The sequence below is a fragment of the Gossypium hirsutum genome, chromosome D05 (genome assembly GCF_007990345.1).
Source record: "Gossypium hirsutum isolate 1008001.06 chromosome D05, Gossypium_hirsutum_v2.1, whole genome shotgun sequence".
NCBI classification, from domain to species: domain Eukaryota; kingdom Viridiplantae; phylum Streptophyta; class Magnoliopsida; order Malvales; family Malvaceae; genus Gossypium; species Gossypium hirsutum.
The window spans coordinates 23,220,283-23,238,532 of NC_053441.1; the positions used below are offsets into that span (position 1 = coordinate 23,220,283).

At 31.1% G+C, this 18,250-nt stretch overlaps 1 protein-coding gene across 2 annotated transcripts; it reads right to left on the reverse strand.

The window, feature by feature from the left end:
• Window positions 1–1,572: 1,572 nt before the first annotated feature.
• Window positions 1,573–3,977, reverse strand: LOC121217863 (peptidyl-tRNA hydrolase, chloroplastic-like). Of its 2 annotated transcripts, none has more exons than XM_041094359.1 (5): window positions 3,683–3,977; window positions 3,486–3,570; window positions 2,112–2,162; window positions 1,937–1,987; window positions 1,573–1,860 (listed from the first exon to the last, which is right to left on the reverse strand). In XM_041094359.1, the coding sequence occupies exons 1-5, from the start codon at window positions 3,761–3,763 to the stop codon at window positions 1,808–1,810; spliced, it is 321 nt and encodes a 106-aa protein (XP_040950293.1). In that variant the 5' UTR covers window positions 3,764–3,977; the 3' UTR covers window positions 1,573–1,807. The 2 variants fall into 2 exon arrangements, with proteins under 2 accessions (XP_040950293.1, XP_040950294.1); XM_041094360.1 differs by having other exon boundaries at window positions 2,104–2,162.
• Window positions 3,978–18,250: the final 14,273 nt, after the last annotated feature.

Below are 18,250 nucleotides of genomic sequence, written 5' to 3' on the forward strand. Positions count from 1 at the left end.
GTATAATAAAATAATATATTAGTATATTTAATACATTAAACTGATCTAGTAAAAGTGGTGTCCAAGTGATAGCCCAAACTACATTTGGTTCGCTGTATTAGATTAGAGGTGTATTGGATTAGAGGTGTAATGGAATAGAGGTGTAATAGCAAATCAACTGTCTGGTTGAATGTAATGGAATAGAGGCGTAATAGTAAAACTGTGTTTGGTTGAATGTAATAGAGGTGTAATAGCATAATGGAGAAAACTAAAATGACCAGAATACCCTTAGCATAAATTTGTTTTGGTAAATGATTATTGTTATTGTTATTTAAATTTTAATAAGATTATTTATTATCAAAAATAAATAATTTAATCATATTTAAACATAATTATTATTTAATATATTTTAATTAAAATATATAATTTAATAAAATTCTTAATAATTAGCAGAAATTTGTTTTGGTAAATTATTTTATTTAAATTTTAATAATATTATTAATATCAATAATAAATAATTTAATCATATTTAAACATAATTATTATTAAATATATTTTAATTAAAATATATAATTTAATAAAATTCTTAATAATTAATATTCTTATATGAATTTACTCAAACCATAATATATGATACTGTAAAATATAAAATAACATAATTATTATTAAATATAATATAATTAAAATATATAATTTAATAAAATTCTTAATAATTAATATTCTTATATGAATTTACTCAAATCATAATATATGATACTATAAAATAAAATTTTAAATAATTAATATTAAATATATTTTAATTTAAATATATGATTTAATAAAATTTAAAATAATTATAACTAATAAATTATATTTTATGAATTTGTATAATTTAAAATAATAATTATTACATATAATTTAATAATAATATAAAATTTCATAAAATTCTTGATAATAAATTTTCTTATATGAATTTATACAATTTAAAATAATGCCAATGCCAACACTACCACATTTGGGTTCAAATTATACTCATAGTAAGCTCATGGACAGGTCTATTTACATCCAAGTAAAGTTATTTTAATTTTATATTTTTTGTATTTTTTAGGATTAATATTTTAATAATTCAATCGTTAAATTTATCGATATAATTGTACTTATTATATATGTAAAATTTTAAACTTATTCAATATTTTCTATTACATCAATCCAAAATATCACATATATATATTAATATTTATAGCAAAACAAGTGATATTTTGGGTTTTAATTTGTAAAAAAGAAAAACAGCTTCCTTAGGTAATATATATTTTAATAATTTTAATTTATTTTTCTTAAAGCAAAATAAAAGAATAAAAATTAAATCAAAATTTTCAATTTTTTAATATATAATTTGGTAAATTAAAATTAGTCAATATCCAAACTTTACATGAATTAAAGCATTTAAAACATGCATTATTTAATAAATTGAAAAACAAATCTATTACATCAATCCATAAAAATTAAATTAAAACTTGAATAATAAATGAAAAATAATAGTTAAAACAGAAAAAATAATAATTCTCAATTAAAACAGTTTACTAGTGTTTGAGAAATTCAATTATCCTTAAAAAACAACACGTTAATCATCAAGAAACAATACGACTTGCATGCTTATCAAACTAGCTCAAGGAAGTCAATTGGGAGACTAAGACCTCTTGATTCTCGAATCTTAAACAACACAATTTAATCATTTGTGTCCTACACTTTAAGCAAATATTCTCTCCATTGAAAGTGTAGTAGATCACTTCATGCAAGACAACAAATCAAAAAACAATTATATAAAGTACAAAATAGAAATCTCTAAGCTTCAAATCTGGAACTTTTTCATGTGGTGGGTTGGGATCAAGGATGCACAAAAATCTGTAAAAGGGAACTGTAAGTGCGGAGGGGGGAGGGAAAAGATTATCATTAAGTCATAATAAAGGAAGAAAATTACCACCAGAACTTGCTTCAATGGAATCTTGTAATATGATACAATGGCCCCAACCTTCAATATGTAAAGTGAAACCATCCAATGGATATTAGAACTATAGTAATTTCAATCAGGTGAGAATCTTAGTCTCTCTAAAACATTATATAGGCCCTTTGAGATAGCTCACTTACAGACTCACCACTTGAGTTCATAAACGTTTGCGGTTTGGCAAGCATGACAGGAACATTTCCTATAAATCCGAAAAAAGTAACTATCTCAAATTAAATATTGCATAATGGGACATTCTGAGTTGCCTAAGAAAATTTTAGAACATGAATTCATTTGTAATTTACCTACAATTTTCATTGAAATGAATAAACTTTTACTTTTTATTTTCCATCTATCAGGCTAGAACTTATGTTTTATTATATTTATGCATAAGGAAATACCAATCTTGATGCTTAAACTAATATGGAAGAAGATGAAGTATAGAAGGTTTTTGGATAGTTTATGCCACGTATTAAATAAGTTTCTCAAAAAATATGAAAATTGTGAAGTCACTAAGAATTGCAGCTGCTATTGTCTGCCATCATCCAAATCAAAGATAAACTTAGGTGGGATTCTAATCTAATCAGTTTCCATTATCCAATACACTCTTGTTTGTTTTACTGTTTAATCTAATTAGTTTCCATTATCCAAGGGTCACTAATCCACTTTCAACTAAATATAAGGTTGATATTTTTTAGTTAAATTTTATATATCTTAAAAATCATTAAAATTTCGGCCATAATTTTAATTGAGGGTAAATTACTCCCTTTAAACAAAGTAGTTGAAACTTCCATTATTTTTGTAGTAGAAGGGAGGATCTTTTCCCAATGAGTAATCTAAATGCACTCTTCAATGTTACAATGTAAAACAGTATCTTCATCTAAAGCATTCAAAATCAAGAATAAAGTTGCAAACAATTGCAGTTAAAACTTTTTAAGGTATGAGTGGCATACAAGTTACAAACACTCTCAAGATGCCTCAGGCAGGTAATGTCTCCCTTAGGTTCGTTAATGACATGTGGGAGGCTAGTGGTAGATTATGAACATCAAAGAATATATAATTATTAGTGTTTTACAGCACATCTCATCACCAAAACCATAAAACAATCAGTTAGAAGTTTCAATTGCAAAATATACCCTTCAATCACCAAAACCATAAAACAATAAAACAATAAAACAATCTGTTTAACAAGTGAGACCAACTCAGTCAAAGACATTATATTAGTATGGATAGATAATTAAGTACCCATTACGAAATATACCCTTCAAATACACTACATACAGTTATTCAAAATTGGAAGAAGTAGAATCAACTTAATATCAAAGCAATATACTAGTCTAGAATTAGAAATTTGGGACTCTATCATGTCTAAATGATAAATTTATGAAGAAACAATAACCCATTCCAGCAAAGTTCCATGGCTATTATATTTTCAACAGGCATGCAATACATCAAAGCATATTGAAGTTCTTGAATTTAACAATAGTGAAAGTCATTCGAAGATTGAACTTTTTTTAAAAAATACCTTTTCCAATCTGAGCTTTAAAGTTAACTGTGTTAATAGAAATCCCTTTAGCCTTAGCTATAGCGTCTACCATCATAAAAACCACCTGTTGGTAAAAAAATGAAACAAAAAAATCATTAAAAGAACATTAAATTCGTTAAAAAAATTAAAACGAGGACGTATTAATACGTTGTGGCGGGTGCCATTGAATTTCTTACCGAGATTACCGAGACTGACGATGAGCCACGGCTTGCGAGGCAGAGACTGCGGCCTGGGCTCGGGCAGCGACACCTGGGCATCTTCCGCCGTATTGGCGAGAGAAGAATTTGAAATTTTCGTGGAAAAATTAGGGAATTGAGTCATGGTTCTTTTGGTAGCGGCAGAAATTTTGAAGGAAGGATGAGATCTGGGGATATGAAATCTGGAGCAAACTTTTTGGGTAGAAGAAAGTAGGATATTTTGGTCTCAAAATTTTGGGGAGAAGAAATCAGTAAACGGTGAATACCAATTCCTTACCCCACCCCTGAATACCTATTACAGGTGCTGAGGGAATAAACAAGTAATAGCAAAACGGTGGAATAGTAAACGGTGAACCAAACAGTGTAATAGGGGTGTAATCACTGTAGCGCGCGGAATAGGCAAGGAATGGAATGGCTATTCATGCCAACCAAACATGCTGTAAGTATTATTAATTAGGTATTTTCAGGTAACAATTTATTTAAGCATATTAAATTACAGTCCAAAATATTGATAACAATATAGTTAAGCATATTAAATTATAGTCCAAAATATTGAATCATCCTCAAATGCACAATGAATTAGAAATATTTGTTAATAAAAAAACAAAAAATATAATAATCCTACTTTGGTACTTAAATGTCTCTTGATATTTAAAATTTCAATTTTCTCTATTTTTTTTATCCATTTTACAATTGTCGTTAAAAAAATTACATTAGGCAACTTTGGCCAATATAATTAAAATAAAAACATTAATTTTAAATTAAAAATAAAAAAAATTATTATATTAAATATTTAAATATTAAAAAAACACTTTAGACTTTGACTGACTGTTCGCTGGTGTTGATCGGCCATGTGGCGCTATTAGAACACGCCACATGTCATTTTTTATTTTTTTAATATTATATATTATGTTGAATTAAAAATGTAAAAAACATATATAATATATATAAATTTAACAAAAAAAATTTAAAATATTTTTTTATAAAACTATAAAATATATAATTTTAAATTTTAAAAAGTCAAAAAATTAATATATATTTAAATTTCATTTTATAACATTTTATAATATTTTTTTTAATTTTTATAATTATATATTTTATAATTTTATAAAAAGTCATTTTTAAACTTTTAAAAAATTATATTATATATATGATTTTTTTTACAATTTTAACCAATATAACATATATGATATTAAAAAAGGAAACTTGATTTGTTCTAATAGCACCACATGGCCGATCAAAGTTCAGTCAATGATGGTCAACATTGGTCAACGGTCGGTCAAACTCAAAAGTGTTTTTTGTAATGATCGATTTTTTTATGGTGCTTGAAAATATAATTTTGGGATCTCGTTTCCGTAAACCGAGTACATAAATATTAAATAGGGATATTTACAGAGCTAGTGTATGGATGAATTGAAATTCAGTTTAGTAATTTAGCCAAAATTGTGGTTCGTTAAGGCCTAGAGACTAAATTGTAAAAATCCAATCACTATAATTTTTTAATTAGAAAAAAAGCTTGGGGACCTACATAGAAATTATCCAAATGATAAAAATGGTAAATAAACCAAAAGTTAACATGTATTAGTGGATGACAATGATGAATTAATAGTAAATTAATTAAAATAAAACCTAATTAAATTGTTAGTTAAAACTAATTAAAAGTTAATCAATTGTACAAATAGCAAATGAGGTGGGAAGAGAGATGAAATGTTGTCATCTTCACAAAAGTCGTAGTAACCAAAGAAAAGAAAAAAGAAGAAAACTTAGGGTATGTTTGGTTCACTGTAATTGAATAGGGTTGTAATTGAATAGAGATGTAATCAATAATTTAATTGTTTGTCCTCCAAAGTATCACAAGTTTGAGCATGTGAGCCTGACATACAGATGCATAATTTCGGTTAAAAATATTGTCCAAGCTTATTGATATGAAATACATCTCCAAAATTATTTTTTTAGGGGGGGCAAATCTTAAATGAAAATGATAAAAAATAAGTACATGCAGAAGAGACTCAAAGAAACATCCACCAATTTTGTAAGCAATCAATATCGGTGAAATCAATACAATTCACACTACTAATTATAGATATACAGAGTCTTCATTGCTAAGAGAAAATCATGAATGCTGGTACAGATGCCAAGATTGTTGAAACACTAAGCAATGGCAAATTTACTAGTAAAATGATTTCCTCATCTCCCCCGCCTTTGTTTTCTTTTTCTTTTTCTTGCTCAAAAACTCTGTAACTGATTCAAAGCTCAAAATCCAAAACCCCTTCAACCCATTTACCACAAACAACAAATTCCAACTTTAAATTGAAATCCCTTACTATCGAGTCAAGCAACTTGAAATCCCTTACAATAAACAGAAATGCCTAACAATTCGAAAAAACCAAGCTTAGCTTTCTAGCTCTAAATTGCCCTAAAATAATCGGATCAACCAATCGACCAATTTTTTTTCGAAAACTCATTTTTTTCACAGCTCCATTCTAATGAAATACAAGTAGAGAAGCAAAGAGATGAAATTCTCACAATGGAGTTGAGATTGAGGGGAATAATAACCTTACTCGTTCAACTTTGGGGAAGCTTTTTACAATGTCGAGATCTCTGTCGATGATGGTCGTGGGATGAGAATAACTAAACGAGAACTAGGAGACAGGGTTGGGGTGTGGTGGCTTGAGGTGTTCACTGAGGGAGAGTGGTAAGGGGCAAAAATAGGAGGTTATGTTTTTTTTCTTATTCGGTGGAGGCTCTGTATTGCTATTCTTTAGATCAGGTGGGGAATGGCTATTACGGGAGGAGGCAGAATGGGAGATGAATGAAATTATGTCGATTGGAGGATTTGGTGAACCAAACTAATGAATAGCTGGGGTTTTTTATTAAAATGGGTTAAAAAAAATTTTTATGTACTGAAATGAGGTGTCAGAAAACTTATTTACGAAAATGGGGTATTTTTTTCATTGGAGCCTATCTCAGATGCGCCAATGAATAAAAAAATATTAATTTTTTTTCTTTTTTAATGGCGCCTATTAGATAGGCGCCAATGAATATTTTATATTAAATTTTTTTATAAAATATAATTAAATATTTTCCCGGGTCAGTATATGACCCGTATAATACATAGTATTGGCGCCTATCTCAGAGGCGCCAATGGTGGTGCCTATCTGAGAGGCGCCAATGATATTATTTTATGTAAAAATTTGTTTCAAAAAATTAATAAATACTGTTAAATAAATACAAAATCAAATAAAATTACATAATATAAAAGTTACATTATATAAAAATTAAATGAGTTAACAACAACTATATGATTAAAAAAGTCAGTTATAATTAAACTTTTAATAAAATAATTTTTAATTTTTTATAAACTTTTATGTTAAACTCACCAAATACTAAACTAAACACAACAATTTATAGTTTAATCCTAAATTACTAATAAATTAAAATTTAAATAATTACAAACACAAAAATTTATAACATAATCCTAAATTACTAACAAATTAATTATAAAATAATTACAATATTCATACAAACAATATTACAATATCCATACAAAATTACAATATTCATACAAACAATATTACAATATTCATACAAAATTACAAAATTACAATATTCATACAAAATACTAATCCAAAACTATAAATACAAAATTAATTATAAAATAATTACAATATTCATACAACATTATAATATTCATACAAAATACTAATCAAAAACTATAAATACAAAATTAATTATAAAATAATTACAATATTCATATAAAATTAAAATATTCATACAAAATTACAATATTCATACAAAATACTAATCAAAAACTATAAATACAAAATTAATTATAAAATAATTACAATATTCATAAAAAATTACAATATTCATACAAAAAATTACACTATTCATACAAAATACTAATCCAAAACTATAAATACAAAATTAATTATAAAATAATTACAATATTCATACAAAATTATAATATTCATACAAAAAGTTACAATATACATACAAAATTACCCATTGACGCCTCCCTATAAGGCACTTTTAATGGCGCCTCCTTATGAGGCACTTTTAATGGTGCCTCCCTATGAGGCGCCACCTGACCCATTTTTCCCTTTGACCCGTTGACCGTATTTTGACCCGTATTTTTATTTAATTTTTTTTAAAAATAATATTTTATTCAAAAAAAGAAAAAAATTAATAGTTTTTTATTCATTGGCGCCTCTGAGATAGGCACCAATGAAAAAAGTAACCTATTTTCGTAAATAATTTTTCTGACACCCTATTTCAGTAAAAAAAAAATTTTAGCCTAGTTTAGTAAAAAACCCGAATAGTTGCTTATCACCGAATCATCCAGGAATAGTTTTGCTATTCATGCCAACCAAACGTGCTGTTAAGGTTTTCCAAGCATTTGGCCATACAATTAGGTATGGAATTTAGTCAGTTTCTTATCATTTTTATAGATTTGAGGTCACGGGAACTTGATTTAGCCAGCCTATGCACTAATTTCTGAAACAGTTAAAAATTTAGAGAGTTAATGACGAGCGACGCAAACTTTCGATATGTATTTCTACGATACAGGATAAATTTAATTGTGGCTTGTTCATGTTATTTTGCATTATATGATATTCTGATATTCAGGTGAACTGACAATAGTCATTTGAATTGAATTGCTATGATTGAGATTGAATATCGATATACGGACTAAGTTAAATAAAATATAAAATAATATGTTTTAATCGATACATGATAATTGGTATGAAATTGTTTTGAAACATGTTATATGATGGGTTGAAATGATGAATCATGACTTGGAATATGTAACTAAATTGCAAATTAGTTATCCTATTAGCTGTTCGGACTACATTGGATATGATTGGCATGTCATAGGATCGGGATATTGATTATGAAAACCATTGTTGTCGGGCAACTCGGGGTGACGAATCCATGTATTCTAAGTTCGTGTCTGGTTAATAGGATTATAAAAAAATGAATTGACTAAATGGTATGTGAATTGAAATGTAATTGAAAAGTGACTTTCGACAGCATGTGAAAGATCATGTGAAATGTTCAATGGAATGTAATTGAATATAAATGATCGCAGTTGCTCCGACAATGAATGTGACATCTTGTAGCTTAGACCCGATGATCGGCTCAGATATGGGGTATTACGTTTTTTATATTTAAATATTTAATATTATATTTTTCTATTTTTAATTTAAATTTAATGTTTTTTATGTAAATAAACTTATTTTTCATGTGACATTTTTCATTGGACAAAACATGCCACGTGGCGCTTTTCATTAGCCAAAATTGTCTAAGGGATGTTTTTAACGATTGTTACAAAATAGACCAAAAAGATAGAGGGATTTGATATTTTAAGTATCAAACTGGGACAAAAAGTTTAGATACCGAAGTGAAAAAATGGGTATACATTATGAGCTAAATTGTGAATTAAGTCTAAAATAAAATAAAAAACAATTAAATTTATTCTCTATTAAGTGATAAGTAGTCAATGTATAATTTTTTATATTTAAAAAATATATTAAGTAATTTTAATATTTAAAAAATTAAATTGTCAAAAATATTAATTTAACTTTTTTAAACACTTTATCATAAAATTTGATTGAAGAAGTTGAAAGTGTAAAAGTAAAGTGAAAAAATGGAATGAGGCGTAAAATTTGTGTGAGGGCACCGTAAAAGGAAGTAAAGTAAGAAAGATACAGAATGTTTCATAAAAGAAATGCAATGGATTATATATTCTCTTAAAATTAAACAAAAATAAATAATATTTGTTTGGATAAACCCTGTTTTTTATAAGATAATTACGTAAAATGTCAGGTCGGCAAATAAAGTTAACTTTCTGTTCCCACTTTTTATTTTGTAACTAAATTTTTTATTTAAATACGATTTTCAGAATTAAATTGATTGTTAAATTAATAAGATTTTTGATTTTTGATTCGATAAATTAATTTAATTCAACTGAATAAAAATTTTAAATTTAAAAAATAATCATCAGTTCAATTAGTTTATGAATCAACCAATTTAATTCTTTATTTCAAATCAATACCCAATTAATTTATTATTTAATCGAATCAATCAAATTATTCTATTTTAAAAATAATGACTTTTCTTTCCCTTTTTCTAACCTCAAATCTAAGTTCTTTTATATAACTGTCAGTTATCCCCTTCTGATATAGAAATTGATGGGATTGTTTTAGTGACACCCCATCATAGGTATAATAAAGGTTAAATGTGTCATAATAAGTTTTCATCCTTTCTATATTTTTATAGGCATGAAAGAATGGATAATAGTTCCAAAGAATTTCACTCTAATCTCTTAAGCCATTGAGATTTTGTTTAAGGTTGCTTTTTTTTTTAAGTGTTTTTGAGATAAAAAACACTTTTTAAGTCAAAAGTAATGCTAAACAAATAATTTTTGAAGTCACAAGTACTTTTAAACTTAAAAACAAAAACACTTTTTTTTAGCTATTGCTATTGACAAAAGTGCTTTTAGATTAAATAACGGTTTTAACCCTTATAATATATTTTATATAATATTTATATTTTGTATGTAATTATTTTCCTATTAAAATTTATTTTAAATATATAATATTAAATTTTTAAATTTTTATTGGTTATATTTTATTATTTAAAATATAGTTTATATATTCGAATTAAATTTTATGAATAGTTAATATTAATTTTTTTAATATTTAAATTTTATATTTCATATATTAAAATATTAACAATAAATTATAATAAATTTCTTTTATATTCTTACTAAGATATCATAATGTTATCTAATTTAAACATTATTTAAATGTATATTTATTACTTTATAACACTATGTCTAAAATAGACATTTTGTTTTTCAAAAGCACTTTTTGACAGCAATACTAAACATTTAAATCTTAAACCAAACTTTTCAAAAGTATCTCTCAAAATCACATTTCCACAATACTTTTTAAAAGCACTTCTTAAACAATGTTAAACTAGCCCTAAGTGTATATTCAAAATTCAGTCTCTTTACTTTAATTTCAAGAGATTTAGTTTTCTTATTTTTTAAATTTAAAATTACAAGTTCAATTGTTAATTTTGTAAAAATAAATAAATTCAAGTTCGTGACAATATTATTTTTTTGTTAATGGCTATGAAGTGAGTATTGTTTTTAAACTTATAAATGCAACACCAACGAAATTAACAAATGAATTTTAAGGTGACATTAATAATTGGACTTAACTTGATTTTTTTTATTTGAAAAAATAAAAAATATATATTTCATGAAATAAGAGTAAAGGGATTAAATTTTAAAAATTACGAAAAAGTATAAGAATTTAGGGCATATTTTACTAACGTATTATTTCTTTTTACATTTATAATCCTATATATGTAATAAAACAAATTTATATTTAATTTATTATGCTTTTTTTGTTGTAAATATTGGGCATTTTACCAAAAAAAGTCCTTTTTTTTAAATTACTGAAATGGACCCATTATTTAATTATTTACCGGAATGGTCCATTTTCCGGCAAATCGCATCCACGTCAACGCGATGTCAAGGGACGCGCCAGGAAATCGCGTCCACGTCAGCGCGAGTTGCTGACATGGCAACAAATTGCGCCCTCTAGGACGCGATTTGCTGCCACGTCAGCAAAGTGTGCTGACATGGCCGCGACTTGACCCGTGCGTGAACAGTGCTCCAACGGTAAAAAATTTGACCGTTGCCCCCCAACGGTAAAAAAAAATATAAATACCCCCACCCTTTTTTTCACAAACTAATCATTTCTCAAATTTCCTCTCAATTTCCTTCAAAAATTCTCTTAAGTTCCTCTTAAGTTCCTCTTAACTCCCTTTTTTTAAATAATTTTTAAAATTTTTTTAAACCGTAAAAATTTGTACGATTTCAGCAATGGCCGAGACGCACACATTCCATCTTCCATGTGGAGAGTGCACTATCACTCTAGAAGATTTTAGTCTGCAATTGGGATTGCCGGTGGACGGGAGCCCAGTCACCAGGTCTGCCTAATCAAGCGATTGGGGGACGGTGTGCTACGAGCTTTTGGGCGCTATTCCGGAGAAAATAGAGGGAGGTAAGATCGAGATGGGCTGGTTACGTGACACATTCCCTGATCCGGATGAATATTCAACCAAAATTAAAAGAATCTGATATGCTCGGGCATACATTCTTCAATTAATTGGTGGTTATCTGATGCCCGACACGTCACGGAGCCGCGTACATCTAATATGGCTGCTGAAACTCGTTGATTTTAGAGCAGCCGGTGAATTGAGTTGGGGGTCTGCCATCTTGGCAACGTTATATCGGGAGATGTGCGGGGCGACGCGACCGAGGAGAGCAAAAATCGGAGGTTGCCTGTCACTACTGCAGTCGTGGGCACAGTTTCGCTTTCCATTTCTACGTCCACGAGTGGACACCCATATACATTCCCACTCATAACGAGGTAAATTTTATATTAGATTTTACAATTATTATGTAGATTTTTAAAAATAAAAGTATGCTAAAATTTTATTTAATTAGGTGGAACCATCTGACAAGTCATGCTCTATTACCGTCCTCTCTTGAAGATATACGGCTTCTATTGGACCAACGGTTGGAAGCACAAGTAAGTTTTAAATAAAATAGATATTTCCATACATTCGCTAGTCGATTGATATTTAGTATTTAGTATTTAGTATTATGTATATAACTAATATTTCTATCATGTTCATATAGTTTCAATGGACACCATACGAGGATCCGGCAATTCGGACAGTAATCTCGGAAGAGTTCTTACAAAATCCACAAGCTTGGCACGTGAAAGTCGTGTTGATCAACTACGCAACCGTGGAGCCGCACCAGACAGACAGAGTGCTACGACAGTTTGGATGTAGACAACCGATTCCCGTGGATCCTGAGGTGTTTAACGATCAACACAAAGTCGACCTTCGGCAATTGAATATGGATTGGACGAGATACTGGTCCGAGTACATGGAACTGTGGGAAGATCGATATGAATATATACCTACTTGGGAACCAATCATCGTTCCGGAGTTAGCGTGCGTTCTAGAATACATGCCATGGTTTAGGATCCATAGCAAGCCGTATTTACTGACGCCATAGGAGAGATAGCGGCAAATACGTGTCGAAAGGGAAATGCGCAGGCCTCTAAATCCAATACTACAAGACGACGAAAGCAGCCCCTCAACGAGGCCCAGACATTCACCCGACTTATCATCAGCGGCCATGTAATCACCAGGCCCAACGAGAGCACCGACACAGTCACCTAACGCAGCATTTCAACCGATAATACCCACGCAACTGCCTTTTCAGATGATGCCAGGTGCGTTTCCTAGCCCTTATATGTATCCTAACCCTTATATGTACTCTTTTCCGAGTCCTATGGCAGGTTGGAGCCAAATGCCCGGTTCAGCTCCATTTCCTGTTATGCCAAGTGGACCGCCGATGTATAGGCCAGCGGCGCACGAGGGATCGCAAGAGGGGCTGTCGGGGAGCTCTCCTTTTTACCAATCCCCACCAACGTATAGGTTTCAAACACCGTCGTCGTTCGTGATGCAAATACCTCCACATACACTATTCTTTGAAGGTGGATCATCGTCCCAAGTCCGACAACCAGATGCCGTACCGGAAGAACCAGGATCCCCGCCGGAGGAACAACAATCACAGCCGGAAGCTAGAGAAAGGAGGAATCCAGCGCGTAACCGTCGACGGCCGCCATGTGACACTGAATCCCCCGGGCATAGACATTGATTGCCGTATTTAAATTTATTTGTACAAATATTTTGAATATTTTGATATTATTTGATGTAATAAAATAGAAGTTTATTTGATGTAATAAAATAGAAATTTTTGATATTATTTGAGAATTCTACTAACAATTAATACCCTTAAATTAAAAATCCTAACCTAATTTAATTAAAAACCTTAAACCCTAAACTTAAAAACCTTAACCCCCTTAACTTAAAAAACCTAACCTAATTAACTTAAAAAACCTAACCTAATTAAATTAAAAACCCTAACCTAATTTAATTAAAAACCTTAAACCCTAAGCTTAAAAACCATAACCTAATTTAATTAAAAACCCTAAACCCTAAAATTAAAAACCCTAAGCTAACTAAATTAAAAACCATAACCTCCCTAAACTTAAAAACCCTAACCTAATTTAATTAAAAACCCTAAACCCTAAACTTAAAAACCCTAACCTAATTAAATTAAAAACCCTAACCCCCTTAACTTAAAAACTCTAACCTAATTAAATTAAAAATCCTAACCTAATTTAATTTAAAACCTTAAACCCTAAACTTAAAAACCATATCCCCTTAACTTAAAAACCCTAACCTAATTAAATTAAAAACCCTAACCTAATTTAATTAAAAACCCTAAACTAAATTAATAATTTTACTTTCACATAATGTTAGATTTAGAAAAATGTTTTTTTTGGTACTAACAATTAATAATTTTATATAATTTGATAATTTTACTAATCATTAATACAATTTATCAATTAATAATTTTACATTCACATAATGTTAGATTTGGAAAAATGTTTTGATTGGTACTAAAAATTAATAATTTTATATAATTTGATAATTTTTACTAACCATTAATACAATTTATCAATTAATAATTTTACAAACTTAATTTTTTTTTACAATTACATTCAACTATTGCAATTAGGGCACGATCGACTTGTATGGCATGGATTCCTACACCATTTGCACAACTTCGTTTGACTGGCTGTTTCTCGGATATCCATATTGTTACGTATTCTAGTTGAGCAAGGTCGACCCTTTGGTTTGCGACGTAATTATCTATCCGGTAACAGCTTAAAAGGAGTAAGAGATATGGGCGGCCATTTACGTTCATCTGGGACCGGTGGAAAAACATGTCTCCAGACGTTGTACATGTTTTCTAATTTGTACACTTCGTCCACATAACTCATCGGATCCAGACGGAGATTCTTACAAGCTGTAATAACATGCGCGCATAGATAACGAAGTGCATCAAACATCCCACAGTCACAAGTCATATTTCGCAAGTGTACACGATATTGCCCGCTAACAACACCTTGGTGCGGTCTGTCAAACTCTGTCACGCGAAACCATAAATTGTCTCGATCGTGACATACTATGTGCATGGTGTTTGCCATCGCCTTGGCCTTGTTAATTTCTTGAACTACCTTACTGCACCATACATGTCCTCCCTGCATCTGGCCTGCATAACTTGCTGCTCGCTTTTGAAATAGCGCCGCCAAACGAAAATATGTCTCTCGCACAACCGATATTATCGGTAGATAGCGCGTTCCTTTAAGAACAGAATTGATGCATTCAGCCAGGTTCGACGTCATATGGCCGTATCGTAGGCCACCGTCGTATGATTGTGCCCACTGTTCGAAACGTATGTTACAAAGGTAGTCCGCCCCTTCTCCATTAATTGAATGTAAAATTGCCAACATCTCGTAAAAACAATCTTTATTTATTTCATACCCTGCCATATATAAGATCATAGCGAGTAATTTATACCACTTCTACCAATAAAACTAATTCAAATTAACAAACGAAATAACACATATATAGACTAAATACCCATGTTGGTCACTTGTCGTCGTTTGCTCTTAGATGGATATTGCCTGTAGTAGTTCGAAGCAACGTGTCTTAGGCAATATCTATGGTGTGTGCGCTGCCATAAGCTTTCCTGTCGATCAAATGCAGCTAGTATACCGGCGCCCCGATCTGAAATAACACAGATATCAAGTTGGGGGCATACATGCCTCCTTAACCTAGAGAGAAAGAAATCCCAGTCATCAGACGACTCTCCCAGTGTTATTGCAAATGCAATTGGAAGAATTCTCCCACCGCCATCTTGTGCCACTGCAAGCAATAGCCGATGAGTATACCTACTGAATATAAAGGTATCGTCAACTTGTACCAACTGCTTGCAGTATGGAAATGCGTCTCAGCATTGCTTAAAGGTTCAAAACAAGCGTTTGAACACTTGGCATCCACGTAGCAATGGGTCGTTGTAGTACGCATGTTCCGTTTCAAGGTCTGTGATGGCACCTAGGACGTATCTCTCTAGCACCTAACACCACTGCCATATTTCATTATTTGAGGCGTCTCACCCACTATGCATCTTCTTCAACGCCTTTTGCTTAGCTATCCAAGCCTTGCGATAAGAGGACATGTACCCCATTTGGCTACGGATATTGGCAATTAACACTGGCACTGAAGTCTTGGGATCTGCTTTTACCATGGGTAGTATCAAGCTAGCTAACATAGTTGAATCCATCTTGGGATGATCTTGTGAAATACCTATACATCAAGTACATTAAATAATGCAACATTGCATAATAAAAGTATTATTCAGAAACCGTCAATACTATACCTGTAGCACATGTATGTGGATCTTTATACTTTTTAATCTCCTACAACCCTGTCCTTTTCCTTAACGAGGCGTAGATTTTCCATGAACATGTTGCGTCTTGGACCGCACACTTCGCCTCAAACTTATCAGATTTGGATTTAACGACGTGGTAGTTAACGCCGCTTTTGATGCTATGTTGTTTCAAAGCACCAATAAAATTATCTTTGTTGGTAAACTAATTACCAACTTCAAATTCACCGAAATTTACCCCCAAACTTGTACGATCACGCAACCGGTGTGGTAGATCTGGAAACTCTAACGCATCATCTGCGGACAGATCGACATTATGCATGTGGGCTGGAGGTGAGAATGCTCTGAATCGTGGATTTTCTTCTTCATCTGAACTTCTTTCAACATCTTTAGGTTCTGTTGGAATAGGCTTCGGTTCAGAAAATAAGCCAACTTCTGCACCATCCGGCCCGGGCTCTCGAGGCGGATCCACATCGGAGTCATCTTCTAACCCACAATCATCTGCAGCATACGAGGTCCCCTCACCGGTTGATGTCGTAGGGAGTACGTCATCCTTTCTTCTGGGCATTTGATAATGTTCCCAATTGGATGTAGATTGCCACCCACTAGAACTTGATGCCGTTCCCTAGTACGTATTTCCAGCATCAAACGTCGAGCCACCGACGTACATGTCCTATCCACCGACAGAGTGTCTTGCGGGGGATGTGCATTCGACACCGCTACCGAACATGGGCTGTTCCGTATTTTGTAACCCTCTAACCGAGTGTCGGCCAGGGGTCGTGTATACATCTCGAACACTGTCGCAAGTACATCAGTTGGTGATGTGAATTGTACATATGACTCAATATAATGTGCTCCACTAGCAAGATGAGTCTGCACCATTGCCTCCAAGCTACGAGCACATTTTATGTCGAACGAGTCATATGTCACCGGATCAACAGAAGAACAAAATCGATATGTGATAGACAGAACTTTCATTGGCGTCGTTCCGAAAATTTTACGCCTAATTCTTTTACGAAGTTCTGTCAAATCTATGTTCTGGTTAAAAACCAGTCACACCGTATTCTCCAACAAAAAAACAACACCATTCTCGGTGTGGCAAACCTCACCATCATGGTAAATAACAGCACTAATACGTTCACTTATATTTGAAACTCTAACCTTCTTAGCCTCTCTAAATTGTTTCTACTGTGACTTATGCATTCTGAGAACATTTTCTGCCTAATTTATAGCCTCAGCCCAAACATGCTACTGTAGCAAAAGCGCGTTCATAAGGGCGCGATTTTCACAAATTCTTCTCAAATAGCATCCTGCTAGAAGCGATTTTATACTATTTGCTTAGAAACATAAAAAAAATTTATTTCTTCCATGACCGACTGTAGCAAAAGCGCGTCCATGATGGCATGATTTTACAAATTCTTCTCAAATAGCATCCTACTAGAAGCGATTTTATACTATTTACTCAGAAACGTCAAAAAAAATTATTTCTTCCATGACCTACTGTAGCAAAAGCGCGTCCACGAGGGCACGATTTCACAAATTCTTCTCAAATAGCATCATGCTAGAAGCGATTTTATACTATTTGATCAGAAACGTCAACTCGAAATTATTTCTTCCAAGACCTAAAAACCCTAAAAAGCCTGAACCCTAGGCCCTAAAAGCCGAAAAAACCTAACGTGGGAAAAACGAAAAAATTGCGTCTCCCAAAACGCGCTACGTGGCTCAGGAAATCGCGTCCCCTGACATCGCGTTGACGTGGACCGATTTGCCAGAAAATTGACCATTCCGGTAAATAATTAAATAATGGGTCCATTTCGATAAATTTAAAAAAAAAGGAGCTTTTTTTTGATAAAATACCCGTAAATATTGATATATTCGTGTATATGGGTAAGACTCATATATTTTTGTGTCATGTCGTATTTTATAGTTTATTATTGTGATTCAATTTATTTTATTTTTAATTCTACCCTTTATAACATATTTTTGTATAATATTTGTCAAAATGATTAAATATGTCGTGTCATGTTCTTACAAATTCTAAACCAAGGCATTCCCTAACAAGCGGATAATTTTAAATGGTAGTTATAGATTTACTTAAATGTTAATAATTCATTTTTATATAAAATTTAATATGCAGATATTTTTAT